Source organism: Elephas maximus, chromosome 22 (genome assembly GCF_024166365.1).
Source record: "Elephas maximus indicus isolate mEleMax1 chromosome 22, mEleMax1 primary haplotype, whole genome shotgun sequence".
NCBI classification, from domain to species: Eukaryota; Metazoa; Chordata; class Mammalia; order Proboscidea; family Elephantidae; genus Elephas; species Elephas maximus.
Window position 1 is genome coordinate 61,862,012 of NC_064840.1, and position 17,677 is coordinate 61,879,688.

The window sequence follows — 17,677 nt, forward strand, 5'->3', positions numbered from 1 at the left end:
TTTTTTTAATTCCTAAAGCATTTCACTTACTCAAAGGCTGTACAGCTCGCCCCCTGGTGTTAACCTTTCTCTGATGAAGAGGAGCAATGATGTTTGACCCTACCCAGTGCCCGGGCTGTTCCCTGTGATCTCCTGAGGGAGAAATGATCGCCCCCTCCTCTCGGGCCGCTCCTGTGGTGCCTGCCACTGTTTACACTGCATCCAACAACTAGACCCTTACATCGTCTACTGTGAGTTCCCTCAAGGCACAGGCTGTGCCTTACTCTCCAGGAGCCCAGCACAGAGCCCTACACCAGTAAACACTCAATATAAAAGCCAAAAATTACGGTGAGCATATTTAAAATGTTTCTTAATCACTTAAGTGCTGACTGCCAAGTGAGATGAATTATGAACACTTGTTTTCTTCTCTTCTTTGATGCCATATTGAGTTATTGCCCAGCTGATAACTTTCCTTTCTAAGGATTGAGCAAGAAAAATAAGAAGTTATCAATTTCAAGTCAGTCAGTTTTGTTTCTCGTTAGCAGGCTTTTACCATCTATTTGGTGGGTGTGGAATTTGAAGCTACCATTACTCTTGTAAAGGTTTGTTTGTTGTTGTGTGCTGACAAGTCTCTTCTGACTCACAGCGCTCTACAGGACGGAGCAGAACTGCCCCAGTGGGTTCCCAGGCTGTAACCTTTATGGGAGCAGATCACCAGGTCTTTTCTCCCACAAAGCGGCTAGTGGGTTTGAACCATCGACCTTTTGGTTAGCAGCCGGGTGCTTCACCACTGCGCTATCAGGGCTCCTTTTCATAAAGATTACAGCCTAGAAAACCCTATGGGGCAGTTCTCCTCTGTCACATGGGGTCGCTGTAAGTCTGATTTGGCTCGATGGCAACTAACAGCAACAACATCTAAAATTAATTTTTAAGAAAGTATTATGAATTACATTATGCCATAATAGAAGTTACCAATAAATCGTATTACTCTGCATTTCAAATAGACATTTTTGTATATATGTATGCCAATTCTTTTCAAAAGGCAAGAATTATATGGTGTTCTGCTTACTTTTAATGTTCTGACTAACCCAAGATCAGCTACAGTATTTGAATACAGCACCTGCCAGCAATAACTCATGAAATGGCATTATCAATTACACAAAGCAAGGTGCAAATGGCAAGGCCCTCAAGCTCTCAACAGCTGGCTCTGTAGTAAACAAACATTTCACCACTTTACCTGTAGTAAATTGAATAATGCATAAAGGTATCCACCCGCCGTCCCAAACCTCAAGTCTAACCTCATCTCCAGGACCTCTTGTCGGGTCTCTTCGTATTTTTTCTTCCATTCATTTGCTTCAATCTCTTTAGTGATTATCTAGGTTATAATAGAGACAAAACCTGGTTTTACCTACTCAATCTATTTTGACAGTTTGGATTTGAGACTGGAACCCAGAAACGACCTACAACCAGACCCGTACCAGGACATTCAATCTATATTCGGAAGATAAAACCTCAACAGCTATATCTGATGCTATAAACATTTGGAAAAATATACTCTCAGCCACATGGGATGCTGCAACGAAGCCTCCAGGGTAAAAGTAAGCAGGACATCACCCAGGACAATCCTAAGTGCTATTTGCAGCCTCTGTGAATTTTGGTTGGAATACATTTATTTTATCTGTCTGTAAACAAGTTGTTTAATAATTATGGCATTTTAAAAAATCCAAGTTAAATCACATGAGTGAGCCTATACCCCAGATGGAGCAAGGACATGCAAAGAAAAGGACAAATTAGCAACAATATTTATTTTAAAATCTGTACATTATCCACAAGGCCCCCCAAATAAGAAGCAAATTCTGGAATGTCTCTAAAGTAGTGCCATTTGAAAGGAACCTTTAACAGGTTGGTTAAAATCCATCTCACAGTAGCAACAGTTCATTTTAACAGCTACATATGAAAAAAAAACTCATCACAAGACACACATGTCCACAATAACACAACTTCATACAAAAACTCAAGCTGTAAATAAAAACTGGTCTTATGCAAAACAAACTGGACGCATTAGACATTGGGGTACCTAATGTCAAAATGGCAGCCTTTTATAATTTGACTAAAAAGTACAGCTGGGGTGCTGAGAAAATGAAAGAAACAAAAATCTGAACTACTGCACTGATGGAATGTCCCTGGGGATTTAATCAGTATGGTTACAGTGAGATCATGGGACGAAGTGCCTTTTGCTCCATAGGCCCAGAACCCTGAATATGGCAGGACACCAGGAGCAGACCCACCTGCCTGGCAGAGACTCACCTTAATCCAAGTCACATTAATGTAGATGGTAGAGTACCAATTTATCTATTTATGATTAGAAATAAAACTGCCACAAAATCAGAGTGTGAGCATTGCCATGACCAGCACATTCTGTAGAGATTTCTGATTGCTTGGTGCAATGGTTAATTTTATGTATCAACTTGGTCAGGTTATGGTTTTCAGTGGTTTAGCCAAACACTAGGCTAGTTGCTGTTCCATAATCACTGTCCATAATGTAATCACCTTCCATAATGTAACCTAGTATAATGTAATCAATCAGTTGAAAGGGGAGTTCCTTAGAGTATGGTCTGCTTCCAGGTCGTAAATAAATATATTTTGGCAGAACTCAATGTCTCTCTCCCTCAACTTTGCACGCTTCTTGTCGTCTGACCTATGGATCTTGGGGCACAAGCCCACAGAATCCTGACCTACAGATTTTGGATTTGCTAGCCCCTCACGATCCTATAAGCCAGTCCATTGAAATAAATCTCTCTCTGTATATCCATATATCTCACTAGTTCTGTTTCTCTAGAGAACCCTAAGACAACCTCAAGGTCCTTTTCCCCTGGAGGGCTTGGATGGATAGCCCTGTCAAAGCCGCCTCAAGCACTGTACAGTTACCCTGCTTCTCCCTGATCTGTACGCTCTTTCTTTTGGTGCCTTTGATCCAGATGTTAGGAACCTAGAACCCATCCTGTTTGTTTCAGGTAAAGAGGTACACCTTTGCTTTGCTACATCAGGAGTCACCTCATTAACTCTCAGTAGGAAGACAATGTTATTTTTCTCATTTCCAAGATTTTGGGGGCCTCCTCACCAGTGCTTCTAAGTACTGACAATTGAACTAGCTGACACCCCTCATTGCCAACCTAATGCTATTTTATAAAGCTTTAAAAGACCTATATGAGAGGTACTTACCTATTCTCATCATATCGTAAAAATAAAATTGCTACACCAAGGAAATTACCTTCTAATAAAAGGCGTAATCATCAAGAAACAGACAAACCGAACATATAACACAGAAACACGTGGGAGAAAGTGGTAACTGATTAGCGATAGCCCAGAATGGCGTCTTTATATTTTTCAGATCACCTATGAAAGGCCCAGCGGTCATCTGTGTTAAACGGAGGCTGTTCAAAAAGTACAATACTGGCCAACAATAACACACGTAAGGGACGTGCTTCAGAGTTCAATGACGTATATGAGGCTAACGGGTATACCAGCCCAAAACCAAGCATGAGAAGGCAAGAAGGGACAGGAAAACTGCACAAATGGAAACAGGGAACTAGGGTGGAGAAAGGGAGAGTGTTGACACTTCGCCAGGCTGGCAACCAATGTCACAAAAACAATTGGTGTATTAGCTGTTTAATGAGAAACTAATTTGCTCCGTAAACTTTCACCTAAATCACAATTTAAAAAAAAAAAAAAGCACAATACCAGAATTCAAGAGTTGGACTGTTTAATTAAAGGATGGTAGAAGTTGGCAATAATTTTATATCACTGCAAGTCTAGAACTCAAGGAACCTTTAGGCACGAACAGATCTTCTCTATAAAATGAAACCACTGATTTGGTTTTACAGGTGAGTAAACTTGGCAAAATTAGATACATAAAACTTCAAGGCCAAAACACAAAACCAAAAAAAAAAAAAAACAACCCATTGCCATCAAATCGATTCCAACTCATAGCGACCCTATAGGACAAAGTAGAACTGCCCCACAGGGCTTCCAAGGAGCTGCTGGTGGATTCGAACTGCTGACCTTTTGGTTAGCAGCCAAACTCTTAACCACTGTGCCATCAGGGTTCCCAAAGACAACGGAGGGTGCAAAATGTGTACAACTTTTTCAGAGTGACAGCTTTTCCCTGGGTACCGAACATCTGACTGCAGCAGCAAGGCCAGGTTTTACAGGGAGCCCACTATAGGTGCTAAACAAACTGCAGGAAGTAAGGACTTGCAGCCCAGGATAACTCAAGCCAACAGAGATGAAATCTAACCCCCGGAACATGGGCTTGACAAAGAAATGGAGCGATAAGCAGACAGAACAAGAAACACCTTACCTCTTCTCTTATCAAGGTGAGCACAGCTGTCTTATCTGACTCACTAAGGCAGATCCCATCCAGGGGGCTCTCACCTCCACAAGCCACAGACACAGGTGCCTTCTCTGCAGAGGACTCCACCAGCCCCTGTGTGTAGGGAGCACAGGTCACACTTAACACCTTCACTCTCCAGCTTCGGAACCTTACATACCCTTCTATGGCTTCCTCGCTACTAAGCTGATCATACCCTCTAAAAACACGTTTGAGGGGAGGGATCTAGTTACAATACTATCTAACGATAATGAACATCAGGGTAGTCTTAGCTTCTGTTGAACAGATAGCCAGGAGATGTTTTCTTTTTATTCAAAAGCTCACAGAGATGTCACTGAATCGTACACGTAAAAGATGTTAAAATTGCAAATGCTTTTTTACCTGCATATTTACACACACGCAAACACATGCTCTTGGGGAGGTCAAAGAATCACATGCATAAAAGAAAAAGCCCCATGGTTAACGTTTCATTATTCAGGGGGTTTCTGGGGGTGATGTGTTCCATGAAAATAAATTGTTCAAAAGAGGGGCAGCTGTTCCCTTTAACTATTGATGCTTTGCGTGTATTTCTTATTTAGCTACTTTGGATGGGAATCCTTCTAAAATTTTATTATTAACTTTCAGGCATAAGGAGGCAGGAATGGCAAGGATAGCTGAATCCCCCCAGCCCCCCAGGCGATTCAGGCCCATCAGGAACCTCAACTGCTCTGCAGTGATGTGCTGCGAGCCTGTGACACTCCATTATTTGCCCCTAAACACAATGGCCACATGTATGTCAAGGTCTGTGACTGCACTTCTGTCTCCTGGCCCTTCCTCTCTGCTAAGTGTTCGGCTCTTGCTCCCTGCCAGTCAGCGGGCCCACTTCCGGCAGCACTTCATATTCCGATGTACTGGTTCACTTCTCTCATAAACTCGGGTTCCAGACTGCCACGCTGGGTTAGCATTTTGTTTCTCATAGGAACCTGCACTCTGTACTGTTTTCCTTCCTAAAAGCCATCTTTTGGGCTTATTTCCTCCCACCTAAGAAAATGAATCTCCTGTATAAATGTGTGATCTAAGAGCTTGGAAACACCTAAAATGCAGCCATGGTGACCTGGGAACAATCTCAGGGAGGCAGGGTTAAACGTGCTTGTAACAGAACAACTGGTTATTGATTATAATTAACCAACTCTATGGTACTGTGTTTGAATCAAGACTGGACAGAAAGTCCACAGTCAACTTAAAATGGCGGCTTTTGAACTTTTCAAGGTCGTTATGGACTCACCCTGTCTCTAGAAAATGCTCAAAAAAACCCACGTAATTTTTGCACCAAGCTTCCAAGCGCCCGTGAACCTTACCCAGGGGGGCAATATAGAAACTCCTGGCTCAGAGCACTTTAAAAGGTAATGGAAAAAGTCTTAAGTTAATAGTGCCCACTTCCAGCCACAGTTGGGGAGGGCAGCCCGCCATGCCAGCAGGAGTCTGAGGTTTCCCTCCCACGACATCCTGCCTTGGGATAGATTTATCACTACAGCCAGAAGCCACTTGTGGTGGGCTACCTCTAAAATCACCCCCATGGATTCCCTGCATCCAGTTAATCGTCTTGGGTGATCCCCTCCCCCTGAGTGTAGGTTAGACTTAGTGACTTGCTTCTAGAGAACAGAATACAACAAAATTATGGAACGTCATTTCTGAGATGAGGTTACAGAATGACTTTAGCTTCCATCTTGCTCGCTCTCTTACCCTCTCGCTCTGAGGGAAGCTGGCTGCCATTTTGTAAGTGCTGTTGTTGTGTGCCATCGAGTCGATTCCGACTCACAGTGATCCTATATGACAGAGCAGAACAGCCTCACTGAGTTTCTTAGACTGTAATCTTTACAGGAGCAGATCACCAGGACTTCTCTCCCGTGGAATGGCTGGAAGGTTCAAACTGTCATCCTTTAGGTTAACAGCTGAGAGCTTAACCATCACACCACCAGAGCTCCTTAGGTTGTGAGTAACTCTATGGAAAGGTCCACATGGCAAGGAACCGATGTCTCAGCCAACAGCCAGCGAGGATCTAAGATCTGTTGTTATGAGCTGAATTGTGTTCCCCAGGAATTTATGTTGAAGTCCTGACACCTGGTATCTGTGGATGTGACCCTGCTAGGAAATCAGGTCTTTGAGGTTATCAGTTAATACGAGGTCATACAGGAGCAGGGTTGGTCCTAATCACATCTGAATGGCATCCTTATAAAAGGGAATAAGAGACAGAGAGAGACAGACAAAGGGAAGGACACCATGTGACGAAAGCCAAGGAACACTTGGGGCCACCAGAAGCTGGAGAGGACGGGGCCCTTTCGACACCCTGAATTTGGATTTCTGGCCTCCAGAACTGTGAGACAATAAATTTCTGCTGGGCTAGGCCATCCGCTTCGTGGTATTTTGTTACTGCAGCCCTAGAGAACTGATATATCTGCCAATAGCCACACGAGTGAGCATGGAAGAGGATCCACCCCAGGTGGAGCCCAGAGGGATCACAGCCCCTTCAATACCTTGAACGCAGTCTTAACAGACCCTGAGTCAGAGGCACCCGGCTAAGCCGTGCCCAGATTCCTGACCCATAAAAACTCTGAGGTAATAAAGGTTTGCTGCTTTAAGTTGTTGAGTTTTAGAGTAATTTGTCAGAACAACAAATAACCAGTACACTCCTGGACATCTGAATCATCTCATTAACTTCCTGGGCCATGTTCTCATCTGGCAACTTTCTCATACTCTTGCTCCCATGTAACTTGCCTACAGGGAGAAAATGTACTAGGTCAAGCTGACACACTGGTTCATACTTGTGGTTACATTTCCAATTATGAATTAATACAGTTAACTTGGAGCCCTGGTGGAGCAGTGGTTAAGTGCTACGGCTGCTAACCAGAAGGTCGGCAGTTCAAATCCACAGCCACTCCTTGGAAACCCTATGGGGCAGTTCTACTCTGCCGTATAGGGTCACTATGGGTAGGAATCAACCCGATGACAATGGTTTTGGTTTTTGTTTTTTTTTTTTTGGTTTTAACATTAGTCTTTTGTGGGTTTTTATCATTCTAAGTCAGAATCCCCAAATTGAATCAACTCTAGGAAGCAGCCTCCCTGTGCCTCGCATGGCCGCCATGGTAGCAAGAATTGGTAAATAAGTTCCCAAGATTCTTCTTAGTAAAGAAAATATCAAAGTCTATTCTTGAGTTCAATATCTCATCACACATTTGTTGGAGGAATAAATGAATTCAATCTGCCTGCTCATTTGGCAGAAACTTAATGCCAACTAAAACGGTGTCCAGAAGACGCAGCGTCATTCTGAGCCGGAGCTGGAGGGTCAGACCTTGGATGGTGGCAACTGAGTCCAGAGAAGCATGTGCTCCTGACCACATCCTGTGCCTGGCCACACTGTACAAGCCTCACAACTCTGCAGCGCTTACGAGAGATTTATGCCGGTCCTTACTATAGCCACATTTTCCAGTCCCCGAGGATTTAATTTTTTACATTCCTTACTCCTTTATATTGTTTATCAGAGAGAAGAAAGCCTAGAGAATCTACTATTACAGAGAACTGGCCCATCCATCTCATCCTGGGCTGGGTATGTGTTTAATAAAAACTTGCTAAATCAATTAATTACATCCTTCCAAAAGGGTCCAGTTTCATGTGATCTAATCCTTCTCTAGCCCTGGTGGTGCAGTGGTTAAGAGCTCGGCTGCAAACTAAAAAGGTCAGCAGTTTGAATCCACCAACCACTGCCTGGAAACTCTATGGGGCAGTCCTACTCTGTCCTACAGGGTCGCTATAAGTTGGAATTGACTTGACTGCAACAGGTTTGGAACGAGTTTAAACCTTCTCTGGAGTCCCTAGATGGTACAAATGGTTAACGCGCTGGGCTGTTATCTGAAAAGTTGGAGGTTCAAGGCCACCCCGAGGCACCTCAGAAGAAAGTCCTCATGATTTACTTCTAAAAAGTCAGCGCTTGAAAACTATGGAGCACAGTTCTACTGGGACACACATGGAGTCGCTATGAGTCAGAGTCAACTCGGTGACAACTGGTAATTCTTTTCCATGTCCCATAAGGCATTCACAAATTAGGGCCAATAAAGGCCTATTTGTAGACAGTAGAGCTCAATGTTGTCGGGTTGCAAATTCACACTGAGCACAGATGCCACAAAGCTAGTGACCTGTGCTCATGTCCTTGTAGTGGGAGAGTTAGCATCACTAATCTGTCTCCGCCCGCGTGCAGAGTGCGCTCACCCCATCATTGTCCTTGAACGCACTGGGGCGGTACCACCCCGCCACCACTTCTATAACAAAGAAGCACACTTGGAAAATCCAGATGAATTCAACTTTAAGAAGTTTAAGAATTCTTTTAAAAATGCAAATTTGGCTCCTAAGTGAAAAAGGGTGTAGAATAACATCTGAAAAGCAAGATGAGACTTACTCCTCACCACTTACTGTACTCTGGCCATATTTATTTTGTTCCAGCCACAGCACGGGACTGTGACAGGAATGTGGGTCAAAGTAACACAGAAAGGCTTTAAAAAGTAAATGCTAGATTAAAACCGCTGCTGTGGAGTCGAATCCGACTCATGGAATTGTGTTATAGAGTAGACCCGCTCCAAAGGGTTTTCTTGGCTGTAATCTTTACGGATACAGATTGCCAGGTCTTTCTCCTGTGGAGCTGCTGGGTGAGTTCGAACCACCAACCTCTTGGTTGGTAGTTGAGTGCAAACTATTTGTGTCACCCAGGCTCCTGTTAGGTTAAACAGATTTCTTTAATTTCTCCAACATACTATAGAAGTAGAAATTAACTTATTTCAGGACGTTCAACTTGAGTTACTTTCAAAAGGTATATACACGTACACGCACGCACGTGCACACACACACACATGCTTTTCACCTGCTGGTTCCAGAGACAAGTCTCTTCTCTTTCACTCTCAGTCCCACTTTTCCCAACAACATTACACCACCTTACACCAGCCTAGCACTTTACAGTTTTACTGTTTTGTGTTATCATCTCATTTTATCCTCCCAACTACTCTCGTGAGGCAGACGGGTGTTGCAAATTTTATGCATGAATACATTGGGGATCAGGGATTTGAACCAGTTTGTTTCGAGTATCAGGTAAACCACCTGAATCTGCTACCACGCAGATTCTTTGTCCACTCGACACTCTCTTCTTCGATTGTTGCTGCGATTTTACACACTGAAACTAGCAGGAAGCACTCCCATGGTACTTGGAAAATTTCAAAGGGACTTGTTTCCCAAGGCTGCTTTTGGTGGTGCGGAGTGGCGTTCCATCCTCTTACAGGAAGGGATGACGGGCATCACTCTATCTCAGCGATGGGAAATCTAGGGTTAAAGTTCTTTGAGTGGATGTGCTGGGACCGGTTGACCTGGCTCCCAAGAGAGAATCAAATGAAAAGTCAAATGAATTTCTAGGCAAAAGTGACTTTATCCTGAAACAAATGTCACTAATTGGTGAGGCTCTTATGAAGGGATAAAGCTCCCGATTCCCTATGTGTGTGCGTGCATGTGTGTGTACAATTCCTTCTGACTTCCTGACTAGGCTTCCATCAGCTCCTCTTCCAACCACCCATTGAGAGGCCAGGCGGCTGCCTTTCAGGCTTCACTCATTCTACCTCCTCTGGGGAAATATTTTTTGAACTGGACATCATAGCCTATTAGTGAGTCATGAAAACAACCTACATTAAAAGAATAAAACAGAGTGAGTCACATGAAGACAGATAGATATAGTTTTGTGAAATTTGTGTTCTGTAAATATTTAAATGCGTATGTCTTGATATGTCTGTCACATAGGTATGGGTCAAGATACAAAATGTCGTTTTCTTGTGGATCAAGATAAAGAAGGCGTGAAGCATGCGTTCATCTACTCTCAGGGCTTCAACTATTGCTTGTGTCCTGAGGGCCTTCAAAGATAGTTCTGCCAACCTAGACCTTTCTGAGTCAGTGCAACGCACTTGTAACTGCCTATTGGATATAGGCATGTCTCAAAGCCACCTACCTAAAAATGAACTTCTACAATTCTGTTCCCCCTTGTATGTTCCTAATTTACTGAGTCCTGCATTCATGGATGTTTATTGTGGCAGGTGCTGGGGTACAGCAACAAAGCAGACAGTCATGGTTCCTTACCTTCGCCAAGCTTATAGTCTAGTAGGGAAGGCAAAGAGAACAGAGGATGACCCAAAGTGGCAGGTTCACTAAAGTGAAGGGAATTCTGTATGGCTAGGTGGGTTTCCAGTGCGTGAGGGAGACAGGGGATAGCTGGTGCTGGGCAGGGTGCCAGGGTCCCAGTGCAGAAAGCTGTGTACGGGCCACAGTAAGAGTACAAGTCTGTGCTTTATCCTAAAAACAAGGGAAGCCAATGAAGAGGTTTAAGTAAAGAGTAACAAGATCGATTTTGTGTTTAAAATGTATCACCCCAGCTTATGTAAAAGGCTGAAACCGAGAATGAGCCTGAAAACAAGGAGACTGGTTAGGAAACTGCCACCATGTTTAAAAAAAACTGGAGGTGGTCACGGGTTGGAGGGAAGTAGATGGATTTACAATAGATTCTGGATATAAAAACCAAAGATCTTGCTGATCTTGTCTGTGGGAATAAAGGGAGGGGTGAGAGGGGAGGAGACAAAGTTCTCAGGTTGTGGCTTAGGCAACTAGGTGTGTAGTGATGGCACCTGCGGAAATAAGGCTCCCCCCTGGGGCTGGTTAACAGCAACACTGACCACTCGGATCTTCTAGACAGAAACTTGAGTAGGCTTCACCAACTTCCTCTCCCCCTCACCCCAGCCACCATATGACCCCAAAATCATCAAGCCTTCATCCCATCTTCTGCACTATCACTGATCCCACTGCTCCCCACTTAAAACCCCACAAGGGCTCCCTACTGCTTCTGTCATGAACGGCTCCCGATGATGGGGCCGTGTCTGCCATTGCATGGTTTCCTCTGGTCATCTGAGGTTATTATTAATATTTACAATTTCCTAAAAAGTCTATGCTTTTTCTTACTTCCTGCCTTTGCACAGGCCAATTCTTCCATCTGGAATACCCTTTCTCACCTTATCTGCCTAGCAAACCCTTACTCTTCCTTTAAGACTTAGCTCAAATGGAGAACACTGGTATACACCACCTTAACCAAGTGATCGAACTCAGCTCCACCAGTAACAGGACGTGCTGACACCCGCAACATCAATTCTGTTGTATTCGTGCCAAAAGTGTGTAACGTGAATTTAGTCATGAAGCAACATTAGACAAACCCAAATTGAAGGATAACTGCTGGCCAGTACTCTTCAAAAGTGCCAAGGTCATGAAAGACATCTGTTCCAGATTAGAAGAGATTAAGGACAGGACAATTAAATCAAAGTGTGTGATCCTGGATTGGATCCTACATCAGAAAAAGAATATTAATGGAACAATTGATAAAATCTGAATAAGGTTTATAGATTAGATAATAGTATTGTATCACTGAAGGCCCCTGGGTGGCACAAACAGTTTGCACTCAGCAACGAGCCAAAAGGTTGATGGTTTGAACCTGCCCACTGGTACCACGGAAGAAAGGCCTGGCAATTTGCTTCTGTAAAGATTACAGCCATGAAGATCCCATGGACCTCAGTTCTACTCTGTAGCACATGGGGTCTCCCTGAGTCAGAATCGACTCAATGACAACAGTTTTTTTTTATTGTATCATTATTAATTAATTTCGATAAATGTACTGTGATTATGTAAAATGTTCACATTTCAGGCATATGGATGAGAGGTATAAGGAATTCTTTGAGCTATCTTTGGAAGTCTAAAATTATTTCAAAATGAAAATTTGAATTTTTTTTTTTTAATTAGCTCAAATCCAGCCTTTCCAATACCTGCCACACAGGTGGCCACCCTGGCTCCTATAGCCCCTGGAACACTCTTCTTCTTTTATGACATTCACCCTGTGGTATTATTATTGGTTCGCATTTTATATCTACTACCAGTGCTGTTCAACAGAAGTATAACGCACATGTAATTTTTACTTTTCTAGTAGCCACATTAAAAAAAAAAAATTCAACCCAATATAGCCCAAATACTATCACTTCAAAATGTAATCAATATAAAAAATCATTAAAGAGATATTTTTCTTGTACCGAGACTTCAAAAACTGATTGCATTCTACACTTACAAGACATCTCTTTTTGGATTTCCTGCAGGTCAAGCGCTCAACAGCCACACGTGGCTAGCGGCTACTGTACAGGATACTGCAGGACCACACTATGAGCCACACAACTGGAGGAATGGTTTTATTTATATTTTATCCCAATGATCTAGCACTGACTAGAATTTATTTAGCAAATTAATACAGGCTTCAAAACAAATACTGAAAAAGAGTGAAACCCACCCCCACCCCCAGTTTAGGGACTTACAGGCACGGCAGATTCATCTTTTTCCATCTTCTGGCACGACTCTTTCTCTAAGCCTAAAACACAGACAGTCATTTTTATGGTTATCCCAAGATGTCGGTTCTTTTACTTTCTAGTAGAAGACTCTTGAAAATCCCAATGCAAGCCAAAGTGATGCTTACGAACACATGAAAAGCATTTCAAGAATTTAAAAGGAGCACTGACATTCTGCTGACCACTGTTCAATGTGAAAAGCCCAGAATATCTGAAAAGGAGTGCAGTCAGCCATAAACCAACCAGCCATCTTTAGGCAGGAAGAACAGCAAGGCTGCCCCCTTGTGTGCACTGGAAGTTTTGCAAGTGAGCTGTATTAACCATGGGATTTTATCAGAAAGTTAGACACCGTAACACTGAATGCTATTTTATTACCAAGTCTAAGTGAATTTAAATTCTAGCCCTAAAGGGTACTCTCAGTCTAATTAATGTAGCAGGTAAGAATATGAGCTTTGAATTTCAACACCTGCAAAACTAAATTCATTATTCTCCCCACACCCTTCAACCTGGTTTCCTTGCCTACGGCCTAACCTCCAGAGCCCTGGCGGTACAGTGCTTAAGAACACCGCTGTAAACCAAAAGGTTGGCAGTTCAAATCCACTAGCCGCTCCTTGGAAACCATATGGGGCAGTTCTACGCTGTCCTATAGAGTCGCTGTTTAGTTGAGATTGACTCTACAGCGACAGGTTGAGTCTACTTTCCACTCTACCACCAGAGGGAACCAAAAAACAAAACCAAAAAGCCCAACACTATGCTTTCTCTAATTAAAGGACTATGTACTTACCGAAGAACATTTAAAAATATGAAAAAGTATACAAACTTTTAAAGCTACAGTTTTCCACATAAAAACCCATTTAAAAAAACCCCCACTGCTACACAGCAATAACTAAATACTATTTTAGTGCACTAGCTGTCAATTATTTAAAACACAAATGTGACCATGACTCACCTGCTCAAGAGCCTTGCTCCCCCATCCCCGCAGGATCGAGCCCAAATTCCTCAGTACAACCTCATTTCCCATGTGCCCTGTATTCACATAAAGCTACGGGGCATTTTACCAACATGGCACGTTCCTTTCAACCCGTGTGAGATTCTTGTTCCCTGGCACACATCTATGTAACCGGCCAGGAGCAACCACCCCCATGACCATGGCCTCTGCTTGCTCCTGTGATATGGCGTAATCAGCTACAGTGTAACAGCTTGTTTAAATCTGTTCCACCCATAGATGGTGAGCACCTCCAAGGCAATACTAACTCAGCTGTTCACTAACTTTGAGGATAGCATAGTAGAACCCAAGTTCTGTAAGCTCCTGCTGAAGGAACTTCCTCCTAGCGGGGAAGAATATAATTCATTCAGCAAATATTTACCACATACCTGCTATCTATTTGGCATCAGAAGAAATTCAGAGACGAACTTCTCATAGTCCCTAAACTCGGGAAGTTTAGAACAGTGATCTTTTATAATTGATAGACAGCGCAGGTTCTGTGGAATGGGAACTGTGGGAAGAAACGTGGTGGGAGCGTAAAGGATGGTGGGATCCAAGTAACAGCTGAGATAGGCCTGAAAGGGTGGGCAGAAACTTCACAGGAGATGGCAAAGAACAGCATTTCAAATAGAAGAAACAACTATAGTTACAAGAGTCCTCAGGATTAACCCCAAGTAGCTGGTATATGAAGGGGCATAAAGGTGAATGGTAAACAAGGCCTTTGGGAAAGATGTCACAGTAGGAAGTCACTTTGGGAAAAACCTGGAACGAACCTGGCACATTAATTGATGGATGGGAAACTGACACCTGGGGGCGTGAATGGATACCCTGCTCAAAGTCCTGACTTCTCATCTGCTTCCTTGGTTTGATGGCTGATCATATTTTTTAATAATTCTAAGTATAAAGCTGGCTGAATGGACACTGAAATACAGGGTGGAGAGAAGGAGTGTGGTATCTCATTAGGGGGAGAGCAACTAGGAGTATACAGCAAGGTGTACATAAATTTTCGTATGACTGACTTGATCTGTAAACTTTCACTTAAAGCACAATAAAATTTTTTTAAAATTCTAAGTATGAAGCCTCAAATTACATTATGTTGCTCAAGAAGATGTGAGTTAAAAAATAATGTTTAAGGCCAGAAGTGTAACTTGGGATCTAGAAAAGGGCCTCAGCTCTAGAATGTTCTGAAGAGTCCAACGGCAAGAGGGTTCAGCCCAGGCAAGCCCAGGTTCCTCATCAGAACGTTAAGAAGGATTTTACAGGGTAGGGGTCAATTTCAATCCACCGTATCTGTGAACAGGAAAATTTACATAAAAAAAAAAAAAAGGGGAAACCAAACCCATTGCTGTCGAGTCTATTCCAAGTCAAGGTGACCCCATTTATAATATTTATTATAATATTTATAATACCTAATGTAATGAAAACAATCTTTTCACACTTTAGCAAGCGTGGTTAAAAAACCATGGAATCAGACTGCTTGGGTTTGAATTCTAGTTCTAATATTGGCTGTCTAAGTGACCTCGTCCAAATTATTCAACTTCTGTGCCTCACTTTCCTTCTCTAAAAAATGGGGGAAAGAATAACACCAGAACACTTAATTGTGCTCATGAGGAACCTGTACATAGATCAAGAGGCAGTTGTTCGAACAGAACAAAGGGATATAGTGTAGTTTAAAGTCAGGAAAGGTATGCGTCAGGGTTGTATCCTTTTACCATATTTATTCAATCTGTATGCTGAGCAAATAATCCAAGAGGCTGGACTATATGAAGAACAACGAGGCATCAGGATTAAAGGAAGGCTCATCAACAACCTGCATTATGCAGATGACACAGCCTTGCTTGCTGAAAGTGAAGAGGACTTGAAGCCCTACTGATGAAGATCAAGGACCACAGCCTTCAGTATGGACTATACCTCAACATAAAGAAAACAAAACCCTCACAATTGGACTGATAAGCAACATCATGATAAATAGAGAAAAAACTGAAGTTGTCAAAGATTCCATTTTACTTGAATCTACAAACAAGCCCATGGAAACGGCAGTCAAGAAATCAAATGGCTTGTTGCATTTGGAAAATGTGCTGCGAAAGACCACTTTAAAGTGTTAAAAAAGCAAAGAGGTCACTTTAAGGACTAAGGTGTGCCTGACCCAAGCCACAAGTGTTTTTAATTGCCTCACATGCATGCGAAAGCTGGACAATGAATAAGGCTGACCAAAGAAGAAGGACTACCAAAAGAACGAACAAATCTGTCTTGGAAGAAGTACAGCCAGAATGCTCCTTAGAAGTGAGGATGACAAGACTTTGTCTTACATACTTTGGACATGTTATCAGGAGGGACGAGGCCCTGGAGAAGGACATCATGCTTGGTTCAGCAGAGGGTCAGCAAAAAATAGGAAGACCCTCAACGAGATGGATTGACACAGTGGCTGCAACAATGGGCTCAAGCATAACAACGATTATGAGGATGGCACAGGACCATGCAATGTTTCGTACAGGGTCACTATGAGTCGGAACCGACTCGATGGCACCTAACAACAACAACAACAACAAGTGAGGAATAATGAGTAACTCACAGAAAACATTTAGGACGATGCCTGCACACGGTAAGGTACTCTACCTGTTAAAAATTATATAATTTCTGTAAGTAAAACAATAAGCATAATAATCATAAAAAGGTCAAACGTACAACATGTTTGTAGGCCACTATGCTTTATGATATGGCCACGTTCAAATAACATTATAAGGAAATTCAAGCAATCTTACATCAGTGTCTTCTGGACATCCCGCCACACTTATCCATATGTCCCCAGTACTTCCATGAGACCCCTTTGTGTCTTTTTCTAGGTAAAGTAAGAAGCGCAGCACAGATCAGCATCCTAAATCTACCTGTCAATTTACTCAATTCTCTAATCTCTCTAAGGTACCTCCTGTTTTAGGCTGTCAGAAATTTCTATGCTTATGTACGTTAGAAAGATGACGACATGCTTCCATACCTGCTTCTGAGGATGAAAACGCATGATTTATGGTAGACACAGGAACATTGGAACATTCAAAGTACTCCACGTCTTCCTCTGGCTCACCTTTCACCTCAGGCCCGGCTGGCTTCTGACCAGAAGAAGTGGACGCCAGCTTCTCTTCATCGGTAGCATGGCCATCCCTATTTGAAATGTCGGAAATCTGGGAGATCACTGCTTCTTCATCCTGGGAAATGCAACAGTAAGATGCTACCTTTTAGGATATTACCCTTGAATAAGGGGCTCCATTAAAAAACTATCTGTAGGAGACCAAAAGGTCAACAACTACTCTAAAGCAAAGATGAGAAGATAACGGGGCAGAGAAACTAGAGTACTGGAAACAGAACAACCAAAACACAATTAAAGAGAATGCAGACACACTTTGAAAGTGTAACTAATGTCGCCCAACACTTTGTGTAGAAATTGTCGATTGGGAATCCAAATTGCTGTGTAAACTTTCACCAAAAAAAAGAATAAAATATGATTAAAAAAAGAAAAAAAAATACACTGCCTTTTCGTAGGGAAAACAATGGGGGAAAGAGACATCTCAGGAATGGAGCAAAGGGGCTACCCAGATATTCAACACAATTAACTGTGGATATGGGTAAGAAGTAAGGAGAGAAGCTGGAATCTTTCAATCATAAAATACTGTGTTTTTTTAGAACCCATTTCTATAATTTAAATATGGGGTTTTTCTATTCTAAATTTATACAGAAGCAGTTTAAGTCGTTCAAGAGAGTAGTTTTCTAAGTTTTTTGCTCATATACCTCCTATACACATATATTTTTTTAAAGATTCATGTACCGCATTGTACGTCAAGTGATATCTAAACCTTTTTCAGCATTAAGTTATATAACTGCAAAAGATGTAATTTCTGG

The 17,677-nt window shown here is 42.4% G+C and overlaps 1 protein-coding gene across 9 annotated transcripts in view; it reads right to left on the reverse strand.

Moving 5' to 3' along the window:
• TACC1 (transforming acidic coiled-coil containing protein 1) overlaps nt 1–17,677 on the reverse strand; it is a 109,082-nt gene that overhangs the window by 11,911 nt on the left and 79,494 nt on the right. For 4 of the 9 annotated variants that reach the window (XM_049865115.1, XM_049865110.1, XM_049865114.1 and 1 more), the window contains 4 exons: nt 16,866–16,986; nt 12,772–12,824; nt 4,340–4,465; nt 1,278–1,354 (listed from right to left, as the gene is read on the reverse strand). In XM_049865115.1, coding sequence (XP_049721072.1) covers nt 1,278–1,354; nt 4,340–4,465; nt 12,772–12,824; nt 16,866–16,986 — 377 coding nt within the window. Of the gene's footprint in view, nt 1–1,277; nt 1,355–4,339; nt 4,466–12,771; nt 12,825–16,778; nt 16,987–17,677 lie in introns of all 9 variants that reach the window. The other 5 variants (XM_049865112.1, XM_049865113.1, XM_049865107.1 and 2 more) reach the window with 3 other exon arrangements.